Source organism: Spermophilus citellus (genome assembly GCF_964194105.1).
Source record: "Spermophilus citellus genome assembly, chromosome: 9".
Classification (NCBI taxonomy): Eukaryota; Metazoa; Chordata; class Mammalia; order Rodentia; family Sciuridae; genus Spermophilus; species Spermophilus citellus.
The window spans coordinates 99,042,511-99,063,563 of record NC_138191.1 but is presented as its reverse complement, the minus strand read 5'-3'; the positions used below and the strand labels follow the sequence as shown (position 1 = coordinate 99,063,563).

Sequence of the window (21,053 nt, the reverse complement as noted above, 5' to 3'; positions counted from 1 at the left end):
AATCAGTTGTTTTTAACTTCTCATTGTAATATTCCAATATCCCTGCCATGTCTGAGTCTAGTTTTGATAACTGTCTCTTCAAGCTATTTTTTCCTTTTTAAGGTTCTTATAATTTTTTCCTTGATAGCCAAATACATTGTAAGGTGGTGGTAAGGTGTGGGTGGTGAAGTATGTTGTAGTCTTGTGATTGGGTCTTAAGTCTTTTAGTAAATTTTGTGAATTTCATATGTGCTTCTTAAATCCTTAACCCCGCTATTCCCTCCCATAGGTAGGACAGGATGGCTAGAGAGGGTCGGAGTTGAGTATTTACCTTCTCCCACATGGAAGCCTAGAGGAGAAGCAAGAGGAGATTTTACTCTAATTAATACCAATTGTGATGACAGTGTAGAGCTCCTGAAGGTAAAACTTACAAAAGCACCACCTCCATCCCAATACTTGATCTCCTAGGAGTTTATTTCTTTCAGATTTGTCCACACTTCCAGCATTTGTAAATTAGAGATCTGATTTCCCTACAGCCCATGCTGGTTACCATAGAAGTTGTGACTTGTGTGTTCTGCTCATGTTAAGTTGTGATTCTGTATATGTGCTTCTTGGTCTCCTAATTTGGAGGGCAGCAGTTTGGTGACTGTGCTTCTTTAATAGATCTAAGAACTGTTGATTTTCAGATTGTTTAACATTTTATTTGTTAGGGCAGAAGACTGGGACATCCAGGCTTCTTCCATACATACCAGACAGAAAACCCAAAGTTTCACTTGATTTGACTTTTTAAAATTTTTTGCCTCTTTTTTCCTTCTGTTGCTACCAAAAGTATTTTGTCATCTATGTTTGAGATGACATTAGAATAGAATATGATTTCTAGTTAAACATTTTTGGGGCTTTCTAGCAGAAGTAATATTATTTAAGGTAACATGAATTTAAAATTCAAAGAGTATATTTAAAATTTTGACTTTTTCCTATATTGATTTTTATACTTCTTAATGATCATATTCTGTTCTCCCCCACCCCAAACAACCACAAAAATAGTTCTATTAGTTCAAAGATAAGTAATATTATTTAAGGTAACATGAATTTAAAATTCAAAGAGTATATTTAAAATTTTGACTTTTTCCTATATTGATTTTTATACTTCTTAATGATCATATTCTGTTCTCCCCCACCCCAAACAACCACAAAAATAGTTCTATTAGTTCAAAGATAAGTGCTGTTTTAGTCAGCTTTTTTGCTGCTGTGACCAAAAGACCTGATAAATCAACATAGAGGAGGGAAAGTTTATTTTGGGGTTGTTTCAGAGGTTTCATTCCATAGATGGCCAACACTAGTCCTCAGGGATCAAGGTAAAGAAGGACATCATGGCAGAATTGTGGAAAGCAGCTGGAAACATTATACCAGGAAGCATAGAAAGACAGCTCTGTGGAATAAGGACAAAATATGTACCCTTCAAAGACATGCCCCCAACTATTCACCTCCTCTAGCCACACCCTACCTGCCTACAGTACAACTCAGTTAATCCCTATCAGTGGATCTGCACTGATTAAGTTAAGGCTTTCATAGCCCAATCATTTCACTTCTAAACTTTCTTGCATTGTCTCACACATGAACTTTTGGGACACACCTTATATCTAAACTGCAAGTGTTAACTTCTGATTCATAGGTTGGAAATTACTTGCCATAAGTTGGTTTTAGTCATTTAGTCACTTAACCTTTTTTTGAAATAACTTGTAGATTTATTTAACAACATTTGAGTTGCCAAATTTGGTTATAGCTTCTTGGCACAAAAAAATTGCTTTATTTTGTAATTAGTTTTCATTTTACAAGCTCCATCTTTTATGCATACTGACTTTACACCAAGATTAGGAAAATGAGAATTACATGTCCGCAACTAATAACCCATCTATAGTGTTCAACTGTGCAAGCATGGATTTTGGACTGGAGCTGGGACCTCTTTAACTATTTTACTGTAACAGTTTTTTACACTAAGAAAAACTTAGTATTATTATTCGGAGACAGACATAGATCATATTCTCTATTGCCATTAACATTAAATAAGAAAAGCTAATGATAATTGGCCCCATTAAATTTTTACTAGAACTTTAAATATTTACACTATACTATTAAAAAGTGACAATGTCTTAGATTTTGATACTAACCCCTAATGATGGTAATTGGAGATTTGGAGGATACTTTTTAAAAAAAATCTTAACACTTTGCTAGGCATTATTAAGTACAATGTCCTTGGTGACCCCATGGTCTTTCTAATTGGAAAGACATAAGCACATGAAATAACTGGTAAGCAAGAATTATATAAATAAGCATTATGTTTCTTACAGGGTCAAGCAGTACAGTACATAGACAGAATCAGAGATGTAGACGACTTCTCCTCCTCCTCCTCCTTTTTTAAAAAATTCCGGCCTAGAGAACCGTTGGATCAGCTATTGTGGAATTAAGTCCCTGGACTGCCCAGGTACAACATAAAATATTAGAAAGGCAGATATTAAACAAAAATTTAAAAGCGTATAGACATTGTCCTTGTTCATCTGGCAAAATGAATATATTTCTTTCTCTATCACTGCTTATCATTGGATATGTTTATTTTTAGAATAAAAATAGGTAATTCATTGTTGATATCTTCCAGGCATTTTATTAAATACTTATGATATAGTGTTAAACAAAATCAGACAGGATCCCACTTCACTAACTTATTACACTTAACATAAGCATTAATTAAAAAAAATAACAAGTAGAAAGCAGAGTGGTTGTCTGGATTGATTTCAGAAGGTCATGAGGAAAGTTTTAAAGTGATAGAAATACTCTATTTCTTTCCCTTTTTTGGGGGGTGATGGAGTACTGTGGTTGAACCCAGGGGCCTTTTATGTACCTTTCAAAGACATGCCCCCAATTATTCACCTCCTCTAGCCACACCCTATCTGCCTACAGTACAACTCAGTTAATCCCTACATATTCAGCTTTTATTTTTATTTTGAGACATGGTCTTGCTAAGTTACTGAGGACCTTGCTGAATTGATGAGGCTGGCCTGGAACCTAGCAATCCTCCTGCCTCAGCCTCCAGAGTCACTAGGATCTTAGGTATCTGCCACTGTGCTTAGCTGTTTCTTAATTAGGTGGATACATGGGTGCATACCTTTGTCAGAACATTTGTATTGTACATTTAAAATGGATATATTTGGGCCAGAGTTGTGGCTCAGTGGTAGAGTGCTTGCCTAGCATGCCTGAGGCACTGAGTTCGATCCCTGTAACCACATAAAAATAAACAAATAAAATAAAGGTATTGTGTCCATCTTAAACAAAAATAAAATGGATACATTTTATCATGTAAGTTGTCATTCAATAAAGTTGATTAAATGTAGAATTGTAATTCTGGTAAGAATCTTACATGGTCTGACAACATATAATGGGAAGAACTGACATGGGCAAAGCAAGACACAATAATGAGTAGAAGTTAATTAATTGAGAGTGAAGTTGGTGTCAAGGAGATAGTATAAAAGACAATAGTATGTGCCTAGGTCCTGAAGTTGGCAAGTCCTTGACAAATTAAAGAATATTAAAAGAGGTTTTGTGTGGAAGGCAGAAAATAATGCAAAGGTAAGGCGAAACCATACGGGTCTTTGTTAAGTACTGAGTCATATCCTATGCACTGTGGAAAGCAGTTGACATTTTTTTTTAATTTATTTTTTTAGTTGTAGATGGACACAATTACCTTTATTTATTTTTATGTGGTGCTGAGGATCGAACCCAGTGCCACACACACACAAGGCACACGCTCTACCACTGAGCCACAACCCCAGCCCAGCAGTTGACATTCTTTAATTGGTGGTGAGGTGAGTGATGAGGAGGCTACTGAAATTAGTTATGGAACTAGTCTGGCTATTTTGTATTGAGAATGAATCTGAGGAGCTAGGGTAGATTCAGCAAGACTTTAGTGAGGATATCATTCCAAGAGGCCAGGATCTGTAATAGGGTGGTGGTGATGGGGAGAGGGAAAATTGAGGGTGTATTTAGGAAGAAAACAAATGACAGAACTTGGTAATGGACTGAAAGTGGAATATGGGAGGTTTGTCAGGAAGACTACTAGGTTTATGGTGTAGGTGTTAGGGTGGATGGTAGTGGTTTCATTTACAGAGGTAGGTAGCTGCGCTGGGGAAATACCAGGCTTTTAAAAGAGCTGGTAGGGGAAAGAAGAGTGCACTGGTATTGGACATTTTGAACCAATTTACATAAAAAAGAAATCTTTAACATTGAGTATAGCAGTGTAGCTTATTTATTCAGCTAGCACTTACTGAGCCCTTAGTGCAGTACTGTGCTATGTGTTGTAGAGGGTAACAGAACTACAAAAGTACAAAATAATAATTGGATGTTTTGGAATTTAATAGAGGCCTGGGAGAAGTAACCACAGACAAAAACAGAGCAGAAAGGAGATTGCCCTTCAGATCCTTTATGTCCCTGATTTCCTGAATTTTGGGTGTTTCTCTGTCCAGGTCGTTTAAGCCCAAACTTTAGATGTAATTTTAAGTTATGCCATCTGGATCTTTGAAGAATCTTCACAAGACACCTACATTCCTTATGGAGCCACGGCACAACAGCAGGCCCATGGAAGCCTCATCGATTAATAAAATTAAACAGGCATCCCGAGCTTTTGTTTATTGATATACAGTAGTATGTTTCTCTCCCGCCTTCCTCCACCCCCATGCGACACAAACAAACTTTCAGGAAGCAAATCATTATCAAGATGAAACTTCTGGGTCCAGGCTCCATAGTTACCTGCAGCTGCCAAAATGCTGAGATGAATGTAGGTGAAGCATTTTTACCGCTGTGACCTGATCCTTCCTCACCACCCAATGGGGCGCCCCGCGGCCGAATCCCTGAAGCCAACCTGGGTCCCCATGAGCAACAACTGTCCTGGCCGGGTGTCGCGGCGTATTTCTCAGGCGGCGCCCAGGCTACGTCGGGAGGCAGCAGCCGCTCGCCTCCCCTCCAGCAGGTGACCCATGGCCAATCGCCAGGGGTCTCTTTGCCAGGAGCCGGCAGGGCCAGCCAATCGGGGCGGTCCCTAGGCCGCGGCGCGGGCGGGGCGGAGGGACGCGGTGCCCCGGGGACAGGCTGAACCTCTGGCTGGGCCGTCTGCACCGCCGCCCGGGGATCTGATCGAGGGAGTAGAAGAGGGGTGCGCAGGAGCAGTCCCCGCTCCCGCCCCAGGAGGCACCGAGGGCGGGGGCCTCAGCGAATGGCTTTCTTGCTGGCCGCTTGCGGAGTGAGTAGACCCCGAGGGTCTGGGAGAGGGGCTGGTCCCCACCCCTGAGTCCCCGGGGTCCCTGCTGCCTGTCCTGGCAAAGGCCGGAGGCGCCAGTGTCGTGCTTCCCCTGCCTCTTTCTCGCCGCCCTTTGGGGTGAGTAGGACGACGTGGCTGCCCAGGCCCCTCTTCCTGGGGAGTTCTCACTTCCTCAGCAGTGATGGGTAGAAGGAAGGTTGTTGGCCTCCAAACCCGGCTTAGGAGGGAATCGCTTTCCTTTCCTTTTTTTTTTTTTTTTCTTTTTTAGATCATTTTTGTGGAACTCGTTTTTCTTTTAGAAAGCTGACTCAGAGTGTAATTTTAAACATAAAAGTTAAAGCTTTTATATCCCCCCATGGAAAGCTTAAATTTGACCAGTTGACCACTAATAGGATCTCCAGTTGCAAACCAAATTACTTTTTGATGTTTTGCTTTAAACACTGTGCTCTTGCTTGACCCAGTATTTTTGTGTATATTTATGGGTGCTATTTTTTGTATGTGTATGTGGTGGGAGGTGGTTTGTGCTTTTTTGAGTATCTGTTGCAAATATATTGAAAACTTTGGTATAGTTTTATGGGGTTCACTTAACAATTTGAAGGGTAGATTTTAGGTTCTCAGCCTGCCTTAGTGAAATTTGCTTATAATTAATAGACTAGGAAGCAGTTTTGAATCGTGTCCTTTTTTCATGGCATTTATATTGTATATTTAACAAGCATTTTTATCTTGAAAGATTGAACAAGATAAATTCTTGCTAATTTTAAGTTTTTCCTAAAATATTTTTTTAGTTGTAGTTGGACATAATATCTTTATTTATTTTTATGTGGTGCTGAGGATGGAACCCAGTGCCTCAGGCGTGTGAGGCGGGGGCTCTACCAATGAGCTACAGCCCCAGCCCAAACTAACTTGGTTTTGTTTGTTGATCAAACTGTATAACTTTTTAAGTGTGTTAAGGAAATTAAAGACAAATCAAGTAATTATTTACTAGCATCTCATTGGTGAAGGTGGGAGGGGTTTTTTTTCATAGTTTTAAGAGTTTTTGCGGGGGCTGGGGATGTGGCTCAAGCGGTAGCACGCTCGCCTGGCATGCGTGCGACCCGGGTTCGATCCTCAGCACCACATGCAAACAAAGATGTTGTGTCCGCCGAGAACTAAAAAATAAATATTAAAAAATTCTCTCTCTCTCACTCTCCTCTCTCACTCTCTCTTTAAAAAAAAAAAAGAGTTTTTGCAGTGAATTTTAAAGTTGGAAATTCTCAATTATTTGTGAATCTTCTCACAAGACATTGCTTATATTAAACTGAGTAAGTGAGAAAGCTCTTTAACGATTAGTATCAGCATCTCTGATTTACTTTTACTTAGAAAAAATAAATTTTAATACTTTTATTTTTGGTGTAATGCAGCAAGAGACTGCTTCAATAAAAATGCCATATTTCCTTTCCTAATCCTGGAAATTGTTAAGGATGCTGTTGTTTGTATGTATATGGGGAGGGAGATGGTTTTATACATCACTAAAAACTCAGATTTTTAGTCTGAGTGCTTAAGTGAACAGCAAGAAAGATAAGAAGTTTTGTTTCCAAAAGTGTCCTGAGTTTGGTTTGTACAGGAAAGAAGTACTTGAAATGCCCTTTAGTATTATCAGAGGCTGCAAAGATCATTGGTCACATCCATTTGGTATTTCCAAAGTTCTAGGTGATATGCGGGTTTTTTTTTTAATATGAAGAGATTGTGTTCAGTAGTAATTTAACCACTCAGCCATTCCCAGTTGATTTGAAGATCAGCAGGGAATTTAGTTGAGTGCAAATTTGGTCCATCTTTGAAAGAGCATTGTGATATTACCTGATTGAAAAATCATGCAGTTGTCTGGCTTACAGGCTGTTGATTGAGAGAGAGGATGATGACAAGAAAATAATTTATAATCATGCTTTTATTCTACAAAGCAAATACTAAGATGTCCCCTATATGTTGAGTTTGTTAATATCTAAACACTGTAGACCAATAATTGATATTTATGCCAATGATTTTGATATAAAGGAAATATTTGTATGACTAATATAATGTACTTACTAAAATTTTGTAAGATTTTCAGTAAAAGTTTAAAACAAAGATTGTTAGGCTTGAAAAAATAGTTCTTAGATTGAAGATATATTAAGCAAATAGTCCCGTTTAAGTATTTTGATGAATTGTGAAGTTCTACCTCCAGAGACAATAGTTATTTAAAATCATTTTCCATCTTTGTTTTCTGTGACCAGTCACCGGGTTCTGTTTGCCTTGGTAATGTCTTTTTTTCCTAGATGATAAAGCTTTAATTTTCCTTCATCATCTCTCACCTAGACTTCTGGAAAAATCTTCTGACCAGTCTTTGACTGTACTTTCCCCACTCATCCTTTTTAATAAAAAACAAACCTGACTGAATCGCTGCCATGCTTAAAAATATTTTGATTTCCTGTTGTTAAAGTCCAGCTGTTTCACATATCTTTGGAGGCCCTTCACAATCTGGTCCCAATTCTGTTTTTCACACAGCATTGTTAGTTTACCTGGTTGTATCTCAGGTAGTAGGCCATCAGGTCTTGCTCAACATATGGGCATCTATCTTCCTTCAGAATGAGAGTACTCTTGTCTTTTCAGTGGCTACTACAGTATTTTGTTCATGTCCCTGTATTACAACTTTCACTAAGTTGTTTATTTTGCTCACATGTCTTGATTTTTGCATTAGGCCAGAGATCAAAGGTTCTTACTCATCTTTGTATCCCCAGGGCCTTTGTCCCTAATCAAGTGCTTGGTTTGCTGGAATAGAAAGGTGTGGTGATACTGTTCCTCACCTGTCATAAGGGTCACACTGAAACCCCTATAACAAAAGACAGATTTTAAGAAAAAAGCTTAACAGATGTGTTTATTTAAAAGTTTTACATGTTAAGAGGGCCTTCACAGTGAATACCTAAAGACCCAGGGAAAACTTTATGTTTATGTGAAGAATAGACAGCTGTGTAGAATGTGGTTGAACAAAAAGGTGTATGACCAATGTAATAAATTGAATGAGGGACACTCAGCAAAGGCCTGTGTAGTCATTATCATTCTTTGTCTCAGTATAACATTCCTTCATCCTGGGTAATGGGGAAGGACCCCTTCCAAAATGAAGGTCAAATAAGGTAGGTCAGAGGTATCTACACATAAAGGTGGGGGTATATTTCTAGGTATTATAGCTGGTTTTGGGAGAGAGGTTCTAGTTTCTCTGCCCTACCTTGTGAAAGAAAGTATAGCAGGAAAAAAAAAAAAAGCAGGAGAAGTTTAGAAAGATATGCTTCTGAGATCCTTGCAGTGTTCTTCAGTTGAAAGAGCCATATTTTTGGATTTTTTTTTTTTTTGGTTCCAACAGTACATAGTAGGTGTTTTAACACATGCTTATTATGTGATCAAAATATGAGAAATAATAATATTGTAAATATGCAAACTTTTAACTCAGTTGTACTGGCTCAGTTTTTCCTTGTGAAATAAAGTCTCCCAGGTCACTAAAGTTCTTGGTTACCAGCAGACTGGAAAGACAAGGGATTGAAGTAGGTTTTAGAAACATGTTATAAATGGTGGGCAGATTCTGAACACCCCTCACCTCCAAATATGTCCTCTAATATAGTTGAAATAATGCTAAGAGCCATGCTTGTATAGTTTGGTTCCGTTGCACTGATTTTATCACAGGAAAAAGCTTGCTAAGTTGTATTGTAAGAGAATTCAGGGCAGTTACTTGGAAGGCATAGACATAATAGTCATTCAACAAATATTTGTATCATGAATGAATGGTGAAGTCCATCTGGTACCTGCATGCATGTGCTTGAGAGACATTGTGCACACTTCCTACGTTAAAGTTTACTTATTTCTGGAGGCACCTTTTAGAACTTGGCTTCATTACTATATTGACTGAGGAACTTATTTTGTTTTTTCTAAAATGTGCCACTTCAACCAAGTTATTCTGCTTTACCCCATTGTTTCTTTGCATTCTCTGCATTCCTGAGAATGTTTTTTAAATCTGATTGCTTTAGTCTTTCTCCCTTAGTTTCTAGGTTACACTAAATGGTAGTTGGCTTGAGTTTTAACATTTTTTATCATACCAAAGAGGATGTGGTCGCAACTTACAAGTTCTTACTATCTTTATTTAAATTAAAATAATTTTTCTAAGATGAATAAGTAGACCCCAGAGGTATTTACTCTCTGGGTGAATAAGGTTGTTTACCTGGAGATACTCCTTTCACAGAATCCTAAAAGTGGAAGAAATCTTAAAAGTTCGAATTCAGAATTCAGTCTCTGTTTTTTTCCCCCTTCTCTTTTATTTCCTTTTTTTTTTTTTTTAAATAGTGGAAGTAGGAGTTTCCGAGAAGCCAAATGATTTGTTCAGAGTCACACAGGAAGACCCTTACTTTCTAGGACTTAAGCCTAGATGATGCTTGCTTTGTTGTTATATCTAGAAAGTGTCAAGGTGCTGCTCTGGTGGATCTGCATGTGTTGCTTCTTAAACCCCAGTACTTTCCCCAGTTCAGCTACTAATTTTGATTTCCTTCAAAGTCAGCATCCAGATCTGAAAAATACCATCTTATATGTCTCTAAAAGAATATTATTCTTCATTTGGTCTTTTTTAAAAAATATTTTCTTAGTTATACGTGGGCACAGTACCTTTATTTTGTTTACTTATTTTTATGTGGTGCTGAGGATCGAACCCAGTGCTTCACATATGCAAGGCGAGTGCTCCACCACTGAGCCACATGCCAGCCCTGGTCTTGTGTTTTTTAACCTCTCTTTGAGTTTATACTAGCCCTTTAGTCTGGGAGTATATCCTTTCTGGTTATTCTCCACTTTCTTACAGATTCATTTTCTGCTTTTTGTTCTATGCTCCAGGAGCCTGAACTTTACAGCCTGTATCACCTGGTGTCCTTTGTCCTTAGGCTTCTGTTTGGGTTTAGTCAATGGGAGGCAGCAACAGAAGATGGAAGGTTAAAAGAAAGAGAACCTCCCTGCTTTGATGCAGTTTTAGCAGTGACTGTCCTACAGCTGCAGTATACACTGAGTAGCTCCTCCTGTGATTGGCCCATGATAACATTATTCCTTGCTACTTCAGAATAGGAGTAGTAAAGGCTTCCTGCTGCTCCCTTATTCCTGGGGTCTTCAGCATCCCTTGTTTCCTTAGCCCTACAATCACTTCTACAGTCACTTTATTAAAGAAATGTTCAAACACTTCATCTGATAATGCTGTTTTCTGCCATGGCCCACTGCTGTAATATTTCTTCCCCATTTCTGTCCAAATCCTGCACTGTCAAATGCCACCTCTCAGAAATCTTTCTTATTCTTATAACTTTCTCCTTAAATCTTCTAGTGCCTTTCTTTTATCATTTATTTTACCTTGCTCAAATCAGTTATTTGTAGACAGATGTTTATGTCTTCTAATAGATTGAAACTCTTTTAAGACAAAATCACTGTCTGCTTCACCTTGGCATTCCCAACATGGCCAACATAGAGCCATAGTCATAGGAGATGCCCAATGAGAAAGTAACTATTGTAACACTGAATTCTATACCCAGAGTAGTATGTATAAAAATGTGCTCCTAAGATTTGGCCAGAGAGAATGAGCTTTTAGAGGGATGAGATGATTGTCATTGCCTGATCTTCCTCCTCATTGTACTGCAGTTTATTTCCATATTTTTTCCCTAATCTTTCTTTTTTTTTCTTTAAAAATTTCGTTAGCCATAAAAATTCAACATTCATACTTGTAATGTAGTAAATCTTTTTGTAATAACTAAGTGTGTGATTTATGATTTTTATCATGAATACTCTGGTTTATAATCTGCGAGAACTTATAGTTCTTGGAAACTTTTTTATGTTTAAATAGTAAACTGGGTTGAGGATGTAGGTCAGTAGTAGAGCACTTGCCTATTGTGTGAGTGTTTGGGTTCAATCACCAGCACCACACACAAAAAACAAAAACGAAAACCTGTCAGGCAAGTTGCAATTCATTCTAGTCCTGTTTCAGATCATCTTGATAGGTTTCTGACAATAATTGAACTAAATCAGGGAAATTTCGTATACACTTTTAATAACTATCAAAAATGTGCCTGTGTTTTCATGCGACATTCATTGGCAGCTAAAATCAGATATATAAAAACAACTTTGACATATGTAATTTTAAGGGATAAGGTGCCAGAACACTTGTAGAACCACCTGTTCTTTTCAGTTCAGGATTGTTTTTGTTTTGTTTGTGTGAAATATAAGCCTTGTTTTAGTCTGACTCCTTTGTCATGTTAGCTCTCCTCTGGCATTAATTTGTTGATTTGTTATATTTGCTGTAAAGAGATCTAGTTTTGTTAGATAAATCAGGTTTTGTTTTGGAAAACATAATCAAATTTCCAACAAGTATTATGCTATGAGAATTCTGCAGTTATTTCAAAGCTCGAACTAACTACTAAAATTCTCAGTTTAAAGATTTACATGTTTAATTTTTCCTAGTTATACATAGACTAGATTTCCTGGAAACTTTCCTAAAGCATTTATATTTGGTAGATGGTTAAAAATAGACTTTCTAAAGTCTTTTAATAGCTGTTAATCTGAGGTTGGGGAAGGGAAGAATGTATTTTTTTTTAATTCCATACTAGTAAGCTACTGAATTTAATTTAGATACTAGAATGACATAAGAAAGATTTTGCAAGTAGCCAGATCAACTAAAGTGTCTCAGAAGAAATGCTTTGGTTGACTGCCAAATACCACATGGTCAAAACAGTACTTTGTTAGGTGATGTGATGTAGTAGATGTTTTTGTTCTTCCTGAGATTGCTTTCTTGAATGTTGAGTCATGCTCATGTTGTTGGCAGGAAGGGTATGGAAAAAAAAAGTTAGGTATTATGCTTTGTTTTACTGGCCATTTTTCTTCTCACCATTTCATTTATTTCAGTATAGTGGTGATTGCTAAGTTTTAAGTACTTTTTATTGCCTTGTACTTTACCTTTAAATGATGTTACAGCTGGGGCTATGGCAGGTCACTTGCCTGGCACACCTGAATTTTTTTATACTACATTTTATACTACATACTTGGAAAGGTTTTTGAGCATTGTCAGTATTGCCACATTTATTTCTTTAACATATTTTGAAAATGTGTACTTAGAAAAAATTAAACATGAATATAAATAGTAGAAACAAAGAGTCTCTTAAATGCTCCCAGTCCTCAATCCCACTGCTCTGGAGTAACAGCATTTTATGTTTTGGTTCATGTTTTATTTCAGCATGTGGTGTGTGTGTGTGTGTGTGTGTGTGTGTGTGTGTAAATAACCTTTTAAAAATGTATCTTCTAGTGTATAACAAATAGCTTTTTAAAAATGCAGCTTTAATATTACTTGTGTCTCTAATGTTATGTAAGTACTCATTATCAATAGAATTCTGGTATTTTTTTTTAATTTCTATAGTTTGCTTTCTGCATTCAGACACTGTAAACTCATATTTAAGATTTTTTTCTTTAAAGATAATTTGCTATATCTGAATACTCAGAATCTTAATGCTTTTCATGATATTTATATGTTGAAAATGCCAGTTACATTCTTATGATAGAGGGTAACCAGGTACTTTATTGTCTAAATGGGAACACTTTTGAGAGTGAAGGAGGCTGCTAATAATAATTTTGCCTAGATAGCAGGCATAAAGACTGTCCTATGCAAACATGTGTATGGTCATCCTATTTATAGACTTTAGGTTTTTGTTTTGTTTTGTTTATTTAGTTGCTTTTTATACTGCTTTGTTGAAATAAACTGGGAGAATCTTTAAAAAAAAAAAAAAAGCTGCCAGTGATTTCAATAGAGGAAAATGCTACAAATCTCAGACTTCTGTTGTCCAGTTGCTTGAGTAACCAAATCACTTTACGGAGTCACTGCTGTTTTTTGTTTCACAAGTCCAAGGGTTATGTAAGAGTTTAGCAATAGGTGAGTAAGAGTAAGAGTTGTGCTAAGACTTGGTGTAATGATTGAAATTCATGAAGTTTAGCTAGTGTCTGTACCTGATTTCTGTTTGGCAAAGCACCCTATTTCTGTCACATTTATAAGAGCAATTCAGATTTGTTAGTAGATTTCTAAAAGACAGAAACAACTACCTATAAACTGTTTTCTTTGTAAATTTAAATCAAAAAGCAATTCTAGTTTTTCAGAGATGATAGTCTTAAGGAAAAAATAGGCTTTCTTTATACTGTTTGACTCTTGGTTTTCAAGGTAATAATTTTAGGTAAAATAACCAATACTTTTCTGTATCTCATATTAGATATTTTTTCTCATCTGATTTCTAGATAGCATTCATTTCATCACTTGTTTTGTCTGTTGCTCATACCTTATTTTATTACTATCATTATCTATTATCTTCAGAGTTCATCAACTTAATGTTTCATTTCCTATTTAAGGAGACGCTAAATACAATTTAACTTAGTGCTTTTATCCTTTTCTTGATTGTGTATCTCTGAAAAATTGCACGTGGTTTATAGTATTAGCTGATTTTTTTTTTTTTAAGTTCAACCAGTATCCTTTGTGACTTCTTTATGTTAAACACTGTGTGGAGTTTGGGATTATAGTGGTGAATCCGGGTGATCTGAGACTCCAAATTATAAAGGGAAGTAGAATACCTACTATTGTATTACTTTACACATATTTTCCCCATTTCTTCTGCCTAGAAACCTCAAATGGTTTTTGTTATTATATTATCTTATTCTGGAGAAAATGGAGAAAGAAAAAGTGATTTGGCTAGAGCACACAGGTAATTTATTAGGAAGTTGCAGACTCAGCGTGCAAAACTAGATCAAACCTTAAAGCTTGTGCACATTTTTATTTTTTATTTTTTAAAATGTTTATTATTTAGTTGTAGTTAGACACAGTACCTTTGCTTCATTCATCTATTTTCATGTGGTGCTGAGGATCGAACTCAGGGCCTCACAAGTACTAGGCGAGCGCTCTACCACTGAACCACAACCCCAGCCCTTGTGCTCATTTTTAATATCTTAAACTCCTTGAGGCAATTTTCAAGTTATGTTTTTGTACCCTTATGTTATAAGAACTCTTTTCAAATTTCATTGATTTAATAGAAAAGTGTAATGTATTTGAAGCCAGAGGACTAGGTTAGAATCCCTTTAAAAAAAAAAATCTAGCTGGAAGATTTGAGTAATAAGCAGTATCTGTCTACTATGTTGTGATGATGAAAGGAGAAAATGTAAAGTGTCTAGCAAGATACCTAATACTATAAAAAATTTTAATAGGTATCCATGGTGAATCCATGGTGTTAAGACTGCTTACTCAAACTATTGGGGGGGGGGACCTCACTTTTTAGGCATTCTTGGAAAACCCAGCAATTTTTGGTAAGATACCTAGAGCTACCGTATTGATAATAGAGAATTTAATTTGAAGCCTTGGATTGTCAGTGCACTGACTTAATGGAAAGTACTTCTCTGAAGGTACTGTGGAGAATACGGTTTAATACTAGGCTCAATTTTATGGACATTTTCAAATTGATAATTTTATTCCAAATGAACTGATAGTTGAGTATTAATCTTTAGGATTAAAATTAGGTAGAAATTTTTTCCCTCAGAATTTCTCTGTTATCTTTAATTCCTATTTTTCCTTTAGCTGAAGTGGATAAATCTTAGGGATAAATAGGGATTATAAATGTTTCAAAATGTTCAGTTATCTAGGGAAATCACAGATTAGCAAGCCTCACTTAAAATTGTGATCTTGTTAGTATTTCTGATTTTTTAACATACTTTTTTCATCATTAAACCAACTTTTAAGACATCTGATAGGGAGACAACATGGTTTTATTTCTTTAAAAATTTAATTTGCTAACTTAAATTTCAAAGGGACAGAAAAGCCAATGAATTTGGCATAATGTTTTGTTTTTTAACTTGTTACTTGCTGCTTATGTACCTGTTTTTCCTCTGTATAGTTACAGATTTTCTCTTATTTTTCCTTTACTTGATTATTGATTCAGACTCACAGTATGGTAACTTTCTATTCTCTCTTTTCCTTACCTTTATGGAAGATCAGTACTACACTTGCTTTTTTCCAGTCTTCTGGTATCTCTCCAGTTCTTGAATTTTCAAAAATAATTGTAAGTGATTCAATTGTAAGTATATCCTATACTTCTTTCATTAGATGAAAGCTTATTTGTGATGCATGTCATCTCAAATTGCTAATTGTTAACAGAAACTTTCCAAATAACTTATATTTTAATCAAAGTGGCATTCTTGTAAAGTTATCATTAAATATGAGTTATGTTTTTTACTAATTTCAAGAAATCATCTACTTTTATTCATATCCATGTCATTTATTTTTTACTGAGGTTGTTTTCTTTTGTATTTTATCTTTGTTGAATTTTTAAGCTGTTTTTTTTTCTTTTACAGTTCTACTACTGACAGCTTACCCTGTTTTCTTGTTATTCTAAAGTTTTTTGAGACTTACAGTATTTTCCTTCCTCTTTTTGCAACATATTATATATGTTTTTTTGTCCTGTGATTAAGAGAAAGTACTGCAGATAGAGTACTTAGTTCTTTTAAGTTTTCACTGAGAAGTAAGATTTGATATGAAAATTCTCACCTGTTATAATTTTATCTATCTATCTATCTATCTATCTATTTATTTATTGGTACTGGGGATTGAACCCAGGGGCACTTTACCACTGAGATAGTTTATTTTTTGAGGTGGGTCTTGCTAAGTTGCTAAAGACGGGCTTTGAATTTCCCACCCTCCTACCTGTATTAGCTCCCAAACAGCTGGGATTACAGGGGTGCACCATGGTGGCTTGCTTGTGAAATTCTTTAAACAATATTATTACTAAGCCTTCCTGTTGTTACAAAAGTTAACCATAAATTTCTTAATTTCCTGATTCTGATCTCAAGAAGACCCTAAATGACGTTTACTTCCAGTGTCATTTCTCTTCCTCTGTTAACAGGAATTACTTAAAAAGCTTTTACTGCCTGTCTCAAAAGTTGTCTCCTGTGAAGTTTTACTTAAGGGAGTATCTCTCCAAAGCAGCTTTGCATGTACTTCAGGCAGTTTTAAGGACTTCCCTTGCAGTTCTCTCTCTCTCTCTCTCTCTCTCTCTTTTTTTAAGTATACATTTTAAATAGTGTTTAGTGTCCCAGCTAAAGTAATTTATCAGGAATTGATTTAATTTTTACTGATTTGTTAGCTTTTAAGTCCTTTCTGAGAAAAGCGGTTCCTGTAGATTGGGCTTGATGTATGTTTCTCTCTTTTCTCTATATATGTTAAACTGGATGTGTAGATCATGACTGATAAAGAATTATCTGTTATTCACCATGACTATGTATTTATTTTAGTTTTCTTTATTTTTTAAAATTTTTTCAATATTTATTTTTTAGTTGTAATTGGACACAATATGTTTATTTTATTTACTTATTTTTATGTGGTGCTGAGGATCGAACCCAGGGCCTCACACATGCCTCACACATGCTAGGTGAGCGCTGTACTGCTGAGCCACAATCCCAGCCCCTTAGTTTTCTTTATTAGCAAAGAACTCTTGAAAGCTAGAGACTATTTTGCTTTTAGTATATTAACCCATAAGTGGGGTTTTTTCTTTATATGTATTTCTAATTTTTATGATTAGATTGAAATTTAATTTCTATGGAGTTTTTCTATCTCAATTTCTTGTTAAATGAAGAAAATTCGTATTTATTTCCCTATAATTGCAGTTTTTAAACTGTAAGTGAATCCCTATAGAAATTGTCACTTTATAGGCTATGACACAAATTAGGGAGCAATAACCTCTTTGGTCCTGATTGCCAACAATTTAACATAATCACTTCAGTTAACTGCTGAAGAACATGGATAGAGGAGAAAAGAAGGGAGGGAACAGAGAAAGGAAAAGAGAATCAGAACAGAAATGCAAAAGAAACTAGGGGAAGACTGGTATTGTGATTGACAGTTGCCAGATGCTGCAGCCAGGCTGCATGTGTTCATTTAACACTGCAACAGTGAGCTAACACTGGAGGATGCAGTGATGACTGAATGGTACATACCTGCCCTTCATATAATCTTTTAGAGAAATCAACCGTTAACTGTAACCATAAAACATGACCAGAATATTAGAATGTATATGTAGAATGTATGTCAGACTACTTGATCTCAAGAAGTGTGCAGTCCTTCCCTGTTCTCAGTTCTTTTAAGGGGAAGACAGAACACCCTCAGTGTGATAAAGGATTGTATTAGTCCTGTTTAAAAATAAAACTCCATTGAAAAGGATTATTATGATTAAATGCAGTGCCTCAGTGTTCTAAATGTTGAATGGAAAGAGGAACAGATAATTCAAGATAATTTTTATGAAATAGTCTCTATCATCTCAAGAGATATTCAAATGAAGACTAGAGACTCAAAGACATTATAAAAGTAACTTCTGTGAATGGGAAGTTAGAGTAGGTGACAGATAATGAAACTTGTGATACTTTTTTTCTAGTACATTCTTATTAAACAGTTTAATTATAAGTTTTTTTGATAAGTTTGTATATGTTATCAATTGTAGAAGAGTTAAAAGGATTTTCTTTTTGAGTACATGCAGAATTATGGATTACTATGCAAAAGAGGTTAGGCCAATTCTGATAACTGTCATTATGAAACTTTCCATTGTACATTACCTGAAGAAAAATGGTTTGGTGAGTAGATCTTTGTATATTGGATATTGAAAAGCATGGAGATTATTCTTAAGGTAAAGGAAAGTTTCGGAAGACTTTTCAGATTCAGGATTGAGAGGAGAAATGAGTGAGGTTCATATATGATTCTAGCAACATCAAAGGATCATTTTTAAAGAATTATAGGATTCAGATTGAGGTAATGTAAATTTGTTTCTTTTTATTTCCTGGAAGATTTTTAATCTAATAGTGATTTGTTCAATAGAATATGTTAATCAGATTTTTATAGTGGTAATTCTAAATGGTTTCAAAAGGGAGTCAAGTTTATATTTCCCCTCTCATGTAGATGCCTCACCTTTTCACTTATGAATATGTTGTTGATCTTTTAAAATATTTAGCAAGAATGATGTATTTAGCTGATTTTAGTTAAATCATTGATAATTATGTTATAATATTCTGTGAAAAACAGAACAAAACAAAAGCCAGGCCAAGCATTCCTTCTAATTTTTCTGTAGCATGATAACAGGGAAAGAAATATCTCCCTTCTACTCTAATATCCATGAAATGTTATATGTTTATCCTTCCTTTTCTTCATCTTTATTATACTTGACAAATCAAATGTTTCTAATAGAAAGTTCTTTAGATTATCTATTTAAAAAATGAAGATCTTTAACCAAATTTTATAAATATATCTAGATTGTGTGTACATTGTTTGTTATGATTTTTTTGTTCTTAAACTGCTTTTTTCATATATAATATCACATATATACTGGTTCAAGCAGTTTTTTTTACATATATGTGAAAATACGAATAGGCAGATTTATTACCTTTGAATTTTGAAAAACAAAAGAATTACACGTTGTTTTTTTTTTTTTTTCCTACCACATTCTTAACAGGACTTAGTAAAATTCTAAGTTTTGGCTCAGAATCCGATTTTTAGATTGAGAATAACAACAATAGCAAGAGTAATAATTGATAGTGTTGGCTGTCATTGTCTTTGGTATATGTAATAGCTGCCAAAATAATAATAGGAGGAGGAGGTAGAAAGAAGACAGAAGGTTAGATAGAGAGTCATGGTGCCTTTTTAGGGCCTGAGCCAAAATTAGAAACTAGGTTTGCCAACCCACTGTCTTTTCCATAAGACCCAGCCATCTCAATTTGTTTTGAGATAATGGCTGTGAAATGCTTTAATACTATTAATAGAAGTGTTATATGTACAAAGTGTTATATGTACAAAGTATTGCTGTAATATAAACTTTAACCTCAGTTTACTATATTGTGGGAAATGTGAAAATGAGCTCATTTAGAATCAATTTTTTGATTGAAAGGGAAGATAAGAAAAGGCCAACTTTGAGATAGGTATGCTGAGCTGTTCCTCCTATATTCACCCATTTAGTATACGGAGTTATGTAGTTGGGATAGGACTCTTTATTTTTTTGGGGGGGGGTACTGGGGATTGAATTCAGAAGGTGCTCTACCACTGAACTATGGGAGAAACTACAACCCCAGTCCTTTTTTTTTTTTAATTTTAATTTAAAAATTTTTGAGACAAGGGCTGGAGTTAGCTCAGCAGTAGAGTGCTCGTCTAACACATGCAGGGCGCTGGATTCAGTCCTCAGCACCACATAAAAATAAAGGCATTGTGTCCAACTACAATTAAAAAATACTTAAAAAATTTTTTTTGAGACAGGGTCTCATTAAGTTGCTGAGTGTCTCGCTAAGTTGCTGAGGCTGACCTGGAACTTGTGATCCTTCTGCCTTAGCCCTCAAGTCCCTAGGGCTTGTGGGGTGTGCCACCAAGCCTGGCTTGGGTTAGGATTCTGGCAGTAATATTTCCTTATCCTATTCCCCTGCTTAACTATGTGACAACTGGGCATGCATATTTGGTAAGCTGATAATGTTGTTTTCTCCAACTGTTTTGTTCTTTATACCTAGGATTGATGTGTTTTTCAGGCAGAGCTGATTAAGAACCTTTGAGTGAAGTTAAAACATAGAAATTCATGTTCTCCTGGAATTTAAAGTTTATGTGACAAAAAGTAGAACATACCATGGCTGAATTTTTAAACTGAGAAATAAGTGGGTCCTCTAAATAAGTAAACATTTACACCATGTCCAGAGTGTAGTGTTCGTGCCAAGGGTGGAAGTAAGTAGGGAACTTAATTAGGAGAGAAGTTTTGTCACTTTCATTTAGAAAGGGGCATGTTAGAAGAAGCGAGGATTTTAAAGTTCTTTTTAAAATTTTAATACAATAACTGTAAAAAAGGAATTTTTAGTTGTAGATAGACACAATACCTATATTTTATTTATTTTTGTGTGGTGCTGAGGATGGAACCCAGTGCCTCACAAGTGCTAGGCAAGTGCTGTACCACAGAGCTATAGTCCCAGCCCCTAAGGTTCTTTTTTAAATAAGGGAGATACAGAGTTGATGGAGAATGTTAAGGAATGGGAGAACTAAACAGTGAGAATATGAAGTTAAGATTAAGGGAATAGAGGAATGTACTGAACAACAACAACAAAATGGGTAAATAGTATTCTAGGTAGTTTTTATGTTTCTTTAGCTAAGTCACTGTTGTTCTTGTGGTGAATGAGAGCCAATTATGGGTTGTTGGGGTTAAAAAAAAAGTTGATTCTAAAGAGCAGGTTAAATCTTCATTTGGCCATTTGCACATGTAATTGATGAGACTAGAGTAGCACTTGAAGCTGAGAGGAAAGTTGATGTGTCATTATTTTTGGAGAATTTAGAAAACAAATATTTCTGTAAAAGTACTATTTCTTTTTAAAAAACAAAATGTTTTCATTTATGAAGGTTGAAATATTTTGTTTTATTAAACATTGCTTGGGTACTGCTAGATTTATTGCAAATTTTATTTTTCTCTAGGGTTTGGATTCAGGATTTGTTCCTAGTGTCCAAGACTTTGACAAGAAACTAACAGAGGCAGATGCTTACCTACAAATCTTGATAGAACAACTAAAGGTATGACATAAGTTTATATATTGAATTGATTTAAAGACATAATGTTGCTGAGTCTGATTTTGAGTAAAAATTCTTTCTTGCTATAAATTTATAGTCCTCATATGGTTCTTCAGCAGTTTTAAAGCTGACTTATTTATATCTAATCTAATTATATTGGTA

The 21,053-nt window shown here is 35.5% G+C and overlaps 1 protein-coding gene across 16 annotated transcripts in view; it reads left to right on the top strand.

Annotated features, from left to right (window-relative positions):
* OSBPL9 (oxysterol binding protein like 9) overlaps positions 1–21,053 on the top strand; it is a 147,302-nt gene that overhangs the window by 79,710 nt on the left and 46,539 nt on the right. For 5 of the 16 annotated variants that reach the window (XM_081306431.1, XM_081306425.1, XM_081306429.1 and 2 more), the window contains 2 exons: positions 15,319–15,402; positions 20,799–20,894. In XM_081306431.1, coding sequence (XP_081162557.1) covers positions 15,319–15,402; positions 20,799–20,894 — 180 coding nt within the window. Of the gene's footprint in view, positions 1–5,098; positions 5,267–5,365; positions 5,402–15,318; positions 15,403–20,798; positions 20,895–21,053 lie in introns of those variants that run through there. The other 11 variants (XM_081306428.1, XM_081306419.1, XM_081306430.1 and 8 more) reach the window with 8 other exon arrangements.